The 8023-nt window shown below is 30.6% G+C and overlaps 1 protein-coding gene across 1 annotated transcript; it reads left to right on the top strand.

Moving 5' to 3' along the window:
* The first annotated feature begins 2542 nt into the window (after window positions 1–2542).
* On the top strand, window positions 2543–7288 carry LOC137816739 (NADP-dependent glyceraldehyde-3-phosphate dehydrogenase-like). The gene is made up of 9 exons (XM_068620014.1): window positions 2543–2916; window positions 3157–3350; window positions 3587–3715; window positions 4059–4178; window positions 4324–4460; window positions 4796–4951; window positions 5676–6054; window positions 6283–6399; window positions 6822–7288. Exons 1-9 carry the CDS (start codon window positions 2772–2774, stop codon window positions 6933–6935), a joined length of 1491 nt encoding a protein of 496 aa, XP_068476115.1. The 5' UTR covers window positions 2543–2771; the 3' UTR covers window positions 6936–7288.
* Window positions 7289–8023: the final 735 nt, after the last annotated feature.

The raw sequence follows: 8023 nt of genomic DNA, 5'->3' as shown, positions 1-8023 counted from the left end.
TTTGCTTCTACAATGTTATTTCTGAAAGAGTACAAATGGTTAGAATCCATTTTTTTTCACCATCTTTCGTATGAGTGTAAATGTTTGCATTTCATGAACCATAATGAACACAAAATGTTTTATATATGGGAATCCAAAGATTCTAAACAAGGGATTTTAAATAATTTTATATTTAAGAATGTTTCATATTACATTTATTTATGACTAATACAAAGGATGAAAAATGAATTCATTATTATTTGAATTTATTTTGATTTATTATCATATCATATCTTGTTATTCATTTGAAAAATCTTTATTTTGCTTCAAAAAATTTCATTTTTTTCAACTTTAAACTCATTCGATATTTAATAAGTTCTCTCAAATTTTTAAAGTATTTTTCCTCTCATCACAATCTCAACTACATCTTTTATTCATTTATTAATATGATTCCATTGTATTTCAGAAAACACAAACCTCAATTTATCTAATTAAATTGTTTTCAGGGTACAAACGTGAGATTTATGTTTTGTTGTTTATTTTTATAACTTAAAATTTCAAAACTACCAATTTCACATAATCAATCACGTAATTGTTATTTAGTATTCTATTTTAATATTTTTGCATTTATGCACGATTACACAATTTTAATACACTCTATTTAAGATTTATTTATAATTACACTATTTTAGTACTTTATTTTTTATTTTGTATAATTGCATAAATTTTAAAATCAAGTGTGAAATAAGAAAGATGGATATTTGAGAGAGAGAGAGAAAATACAAAATTGTGGAATAAAAAATGATTTTTCAAATAAAATGAAACAAAAATATAAAAAGGAGATTTAAAATATATATACAAATTTATATACTTTATATAAAAAAATTATTTTATATAAAAAATAAATTTAAAATTGATTTTAGTCTCTGAACTTCCATGTTAACATATTCATGTGGATTATAATATATTCCATGTTCAAAGTATCATGTTAACTCAACTCCATAAAACCAACTCAATGAGATAAGGTTTACACTCACTTATATATTATGAAAGGTTCTAATCTCTAGTCAATGTGGGATCTCTAACAGTATTGTATCTAAAATAGTTTTTATTATTGATAAAAATTTATAAAATAATTTTTAAATTAGTATGTAACATTTTTTACTAATTACTTTAGATTCTAACAAATTTATATATATTACTAATAAAAACTACTTTATATACCAAATTTTTTTAGTTTATAAAATAGTGTCTAACTTAATCAGTATAGTAATTAATTATTTTTTGTCTCCAAAATTAATTATTATTTAATGATTTTTTTTAATGAAATCTTCAAATTTTGTATATTTCATCCTCATGGTGGATTGAGTTTGAGTGCAAAGATTGTTGATGTTTAGAAAAACATAATTGATGTATTTTCAGTTTTTTTATGAATATATCTTCTTTTATGACTATTATAACATATAAGTCCAACACAGGCCTTACATATAAAAAAAAAAACCTCAAATTGAAAAAACCCAAACTCATGAAAAAAAACCAACAAAGAGTCTATATAGATATATAAAGTCCCTAGCTGTTTTTGGTTATTACCCAATATAAAAACATAAATGCATCAGCTAACTATAACTCAAAAAAAGTTCTTGTTCCCACCTCCTCTTCAAAGTCATTTGTAAAAGACCAGTTTGTTTGATCCATACATGTTTCACATACATTTTCTTTGTAGCACAAAAACCTGGACTTCATTGTTAAAACTTATTGTTTTTCATATTCCAAATACTCCAAACAGTTGAAATAGTTACAAAGCTCTCTTGGGTAAGTTGATTTATTCTTCTAATGTTCTTTCAACTATGACTTTTGTTTTTAGGTGCTAATTCTTGTTGTATGTGCAATCTATGTAATGCAGCTGAGGAGACTAAGCACCATTTATTCTTTGATTGCTCTTATTTTGGTAGGTAAAGTCTTGGATTTTCATGTTTTTTGCTAGCTTAACTTTTTGTTACATATTAATAATTTTATTCACTCAGTTTATTTGGCTAAGCAAATTTTCCTTAAGATATATTTTGGTTATGTGAGATATGAAAAATACTAGTTTATTAGATAAAGACTATTAAAGTAAATTATGTTGGTATATCTTACAGGTGTCATGAGATTGAAAAGAACTCCATACTTTTATTCTATCAAAATACTAACCCTTGTTACAAAATCATTGCACTGACACTCTCTAATTATTTTTTTTTAAAAAAGTTACAGCAGGTTGTTCTGCAAGGAAAGTAATTCTAAATTAAAAAAAAGAGTTTATGCAATAATTTACTCAAAGTATTATTATATAATATTTAATGGAATTTTAACTTAATATTCCCTATTTATAGCTAACAATATTCAGAAAAGTATTTAGATATTTAAATTTCAATTATAATTAAAAACACTAAATAAAGAATTATAGTTTGTGTATAGCACCTGACACCTTGAACACGAGTTCTTGTAGTGATATCTATGAATATGATCATCATCATCCACAATAGTAGCATGTCCTATATTTAATGTACAAAATTAGTAATCTAACAATGATTCAAAATTTTCATTTTAAAAACTGCATGAAAAGCACACTGATCGGTCAAGGACTAAACTAGACTTGGCACAAAATGTTAGCAGCATTTGTAGCTGGATTTGTAGCTGTTCCTTGACTCTGTCTCAATTCACCCCAGTTCCAACCACAACATCAATATCAATATAAATATATACATATGCAACCCAAAGTTGAAATCTAAGTCATATAGAATCAATTGTTCAAGATGGCTGGTACTGGTACCTTTGGAGAGATCATAGATGGTGATGTCTTCAAGTACTATGCACAAGGACACTGGAACAAGTCCTCTTCTGGGAAATCCGTTCCCATCATCAATCCCTCCACTAGGAAGACCCAGTTCAAGGTCCAAGGTATTGCTACCACAATATCAAAACCATGTCTATACCAATTGAGTTGTTGGTTTCTGACCCAGTACTTGGATTGGAGGAGAATTAACAATACACCTATATGATCATTTAGTTTTTCATGTTATTGTTGTTGGAATTCGTGATTAATATAGCATGATGGTTGTGTCTTTTTTCAGTTTTGTTTTTAGGCGTTGTAAGTGGTAAATTTGGGATATTGATTCTCTTTAACTGAATCTCAAACAGCTTGTACCCAGGAAGAGGTTAATAGGGTCATGGAATCAGCAAAAACAGCTCAAAAATCATGGGCCAAGACTCCACTGTGGAAAAGAGCAGAGTTGCTTCACAAGGCTGCAGCAATACTGAAGGAACACAAAGCACCTATTGCTGAGTGTCTTGTTAAGGAGATTGCAAAGCCAGCTAAGGATGCTGTCAGTGAAGTAAGTACAAGTTCAATTTGAAAAATTCATTCGCCTAGTGTAATGTTTATCAAATTCAAGACCTTTTTCTCCCCCTCCTTTTCTCTTTCGTATTTTAACTTTTAGCATTCAAATATTATGCACGTAACACTTAGGAATTTTGATTGGAATATAGAGGTTTATGTAGAACGTTTATGAGATTCGTCCCTTTTGGTTTTGGCTTTCACTTTCCTTTTAAATGCTTTGTTTTTACGTAGGTGGTCAGATCAGGGGATTTAATCTCATATTGTGCTGAGGAAGGAGTGAGAATTCTTGGGGAAGGAAAACTTCTGGTCTCTGATAGTTTTCCAGGCAATGATAGAACCAAATGCTGTCTTTCTTCCAAGGTATTTTGACCTTTCACTTTGAGAGATGGTGGCTCTAAGACCAACCATTAACTATGGTTACTTTTTCTCTCACATAAAATCTTACTATTTTTTCACCTAGAAGTAATGAATCACATTTCACTGTACAGTTAGAGGTGATGAGATAAACTTTAATACCATCTTAAATTAGACTTATAAACTTTTTACAAAACCCATAAGAACTATATTGAACATATCTCTGGTTCATGAGCTGAGGATTATCCAAACCTTATAAACCCAAGTGAGATCTCAACAATATCCTGGTCTCTATGTTTGTGCTTGTCACTGTAAATGATGCATTATTTTGTGATATTTCTATGTGCAGATTCCACTTGGAGTTGTTTTAGCCATTCCACCTTTTAACTATCCTGTTAATCTGGCTGTTTCAAAGATTGCTCCAGCGCTTATTGCTGGAAACTCCATTGTGCTTAAACCCCCCACTCAGGTATGCAACTATTTATAGAGCATACACTTATTAGTTATTAGTAGTTAGTGTTACTATTATTTAATTCAGATAAAATCTCAAAGGGTTTCCAATATTTTGAATGTTTTATGAGTCACAGAACTTGCTTAGCTCTTAATCCTTACAGGGTGCTGTCGCTGCACTACATATGGTGCATTGCTTTCATTTGGCTGGTTTCCCCAAAGATCTTATTAGCTGTGTCACAGGAAAGGGTTCTGAGATTGGTGACTTTCTTACAATGCATTCGGGGGTGAACTGCATAAGGTAATATGCACTTCTTTTACCATATTGTAATTGTTGTCCTTCACTACACTACAATGGTTATTGTTTTGTATGTAATAATTCATGTGATTCCTAATTTGCAAATGTAGCTCCAACTTCCAACAAGATGTTCAAGGTAGATAAATACATCATGTCTCATCTTTTGTATGCTGGCATGTAGCTGCAAAAACAGATAATAACATGAAAAACTCGAGTTATGTTGTACCAAATTATGAAGATAAAATAGTGAGTGGTAGTTTTTTGGTTAGTTGAGAGGTGTTTCGTCATTGCATTTTAACTGGGAGCTTCCCCACCTAATAATTCACATTAATTCTCAGTTTTACTGGTGGAGACACTGGAATAGCAATATCAAAGAAGGCTGGCATGATTCCTCTTCAAATGGAGCTGGGTGGAAAAGATGCATGCATTGTTCTTGAAGATGCTGACTTGGATTTGGCAGCTGCTAACATGGTGAAAGGAGGCTTCTCCTACAGGTAACAATAGACTTCAAAATTTGTTACAGGAGAAACTTCCAATTTTTCTTCATTTGTCCTTTAACATATGGACCTGGATTTGCCAATGGAAATTTGTATTACCTCCTTTCCATATGTTTAGATTTTTAAGGTTAACATTCGTAGATAAAGAAATATTTAATAGAAGTAAAATGTTATTATATTTTGACTAAAATATCTCTATTTAATACCTTTATCCTTTATACCTGCACCACCAAGAGTGTGATACTTCTGTTCTCATATATTTAATAAAAATATTAGAAAAGTAGCAAAATTTAAAGCAAATATAATCTATCTCTTTATTGTGAATTTTGTTTATTTGAAAATGGATGCAGTATTAAGAAAGAGTATATTTGAGAAAGAGAAAAAGTATTAATTAGAAGGATAAAATAAATAAAGACATGGGAAGGAGACATGTGATCTTGTCTTTTTTATTTGTTTCTCTTCCCTCCAAAAGGTAAATCATTCACTTAATTTATTTTATGGAACAATGTAAAGAAGGAAACAGTTCATGCAACAAAATCCACCAAAGACATCTTTGAAGAATTTCATGATTAATGTGGAACTTTCACATATTCCTAAGTTTAAAACTTCAGTATGTGAATGATTCATTTATGCAATACAATTTTCTCACTGTGGTTGCATTGATTCCCTTGACAACAATACTCCTAAATCAATACAAATGCTGTGAAAAATTCTATGGCAGTGGTCAAAGATGCACAGCTGTAAAGGTTGTTTTGGTCATAGAATCGGTTGCCAACACTCTTGTTAAGAAAATCAATGATAAAGTTGCCAAGTTAACTGTTGGACCACCTGAGAAGGACAGTGATATAACACCAGTTGTCACAGAATCCTCTGCTAACTTCATTGAAGGATTGGTAAAGGATGCTAAGGAGAAAGGAGCAACATTCTGCCAGGAATACAAAAGGGAAGGAAATCTCATTTGGCCATTGCTGTTGGATAATGTTCGTCCTGATATGAGGATAGCATGGGAGGAGCCATTTGGACCAGTGTTGCCAGTTATCAGAATAAAATCTGTTGATGAGGGAATCAACCACTGTAATGCCAGCAATTTTGGCCTTCAGGTATAGTACAGTTCATCAATATGAATGCATACATTCAAATGTCAAAATCATTTAAACAATGGTTTCATTTTATGTTTCTCTAAATTTGTTTTCATCATATTCATGATCACATGAGTGACAGAGCATAATCTTGAGTGGGGTCTCAGTAAAAAATCAAGATGCCATTTTATCTATTCCAAGGCAGAAAAGTTTTCTTGTTTTTTTAATTTAATCCTATGTATAATGCAGGGATGTGTCTTCACAAGAGACATTAACAAAGCAATGCTGATAAGTGATGCAATGGAGACAGGAACAGTTCAAATTAACTCAGCACCGTCACGTGGACCTGATCACTTTCCTTTTCAGGTGAAATATTGTTCTACATTTGCCAAGTTGCCATAAAATTTGTGTAGGTTGTAATACTAGTTGCAGAATTCCTTTATTCAGGAAACAAATTCAAAGGTTTCTACCAATAAAAAAGAAAGAAAAACTTCCTCCTTTATTTCCACACACACCCTCATGAATTGATGACTTAAATTTATATACCCTGACAATAACATGCAAAAAGATTTATATATACCTTAAGTGCAAAACATTTTGATACACATTGATATACCATTAGGGCCAAACAAACCTTTCACCTTGGCCTATTTGCTGGTGTAAAACAGTAACTATTTGTTTGGGGTTCAATGGCCTATCACAGACATTCTGAATAAGATTTGATTACTTCATTATCTCATTTTATTTAATGTTTTTCTGTCTAAACAAGCAAATATGATTTATGGCAGGGACTGAAGGATAGTGGAATTGGTTCTCAAGGAATCACCAACAGTATTAACATGATGACAAAGATTAAGACTACAGTAATCAACTTGCCAGCAGCTTCTTACACTATGGGGTGAGGTGATTAGGAAACTATTAAGTTACTCCAAATAGTGGCAGCTAGTCACACCATATAAAGGTGTTTTCAGCTCCCTTTCACCTCGGTAGACAGTGACAAAAAGTAAAACTGGCGCCAACAGTTCATCAGAAAGAACCCATATATTTACTTATTTGGAACATAATTTAGAGTTAGAAATTTCTTTCTCCAATCTTCCACGTTTCATATTAACCTTAGAGTATAGATTGTGTTTGAGAGATTTACTGCACATTAGTAATTTTTGTTTTATGTGGCTTGTGTCTCTATAGGGTGAGGGTAATCTTGTACAAGTAGGATATGAATCTTGAATAAATTATGGGGTTTTTGCACGTGTAATTTTTGTTTGGATGTCATGGTTTTTGATAGAAATTTTATTATTATTAAAATAGTGAAGTTGTGCATTGTTTGCACAATTAGCTAATTGTCCACCCTTTAATTGTACAACCTTTTGGAATGTGATTTATATGTTAGGTAAGATTGTGTCTAATAACATATCGGTTGAAGTAGATTATTCTAAGAGAAGCATATTTCATGAATATGATTTTGTCAAATTCGCAATAAAGAAGTTGTATGACATTCTAACAACTTTAATTAAATTATAAACTAATATTTAAATGAAGTTGTTCGAGTTCTGCGTGACTTTATTGTCAAATAATATAATTGAAGTCGTGTCACTCATACATGACTTCATTTATATTATTTTACACTAAAGTTGTACAAACCACGTACAATTTTATTTAAAGTATTCTTTTTTAATAAAATTTCATATTGTTAAGAAATAAAAAATAGGAGAGTTGGTTGGTTGTTTTAATTATTGACTTTTTACATTTTAGGGAAGGTTGTGAGTTTTATGAAAGTCAAACTTTAAGGTTTGGGTTTTTTTAAAGTATATTATTTGTGAAGTTCATTACTTTTTTTTAATTATGTTGTGATTTGTATTGTTTAAAGTGGAAAAAAATCAAGATTAAATACATTGAAATAAAAAATAAAGTAATTAGGTGAAATAAACTGCATTTAAAGAAATAAAATGATTGTTTTGATTACCAACAACTAGACATACCCATAACAAAA

This window comes from Phaseolus vulgaris, chromosome 1 (assembly GCF_000499845.2).
Source record: "Phaseolus vulgaris cultivar G19833 chromosome 1, P. vulgaris v2.0, whole genome shotgun sequence".
Lineage (NCBI taxonomy): Eukaryota > Viridiplantae > Streptophyta > Magnoliopsida > Fabales > Fabaceae > Phaseolus > Phaseolus vulgaris.
This window is presented reverse-complemented; position numbering and strand designations above follow the sequence as displayed.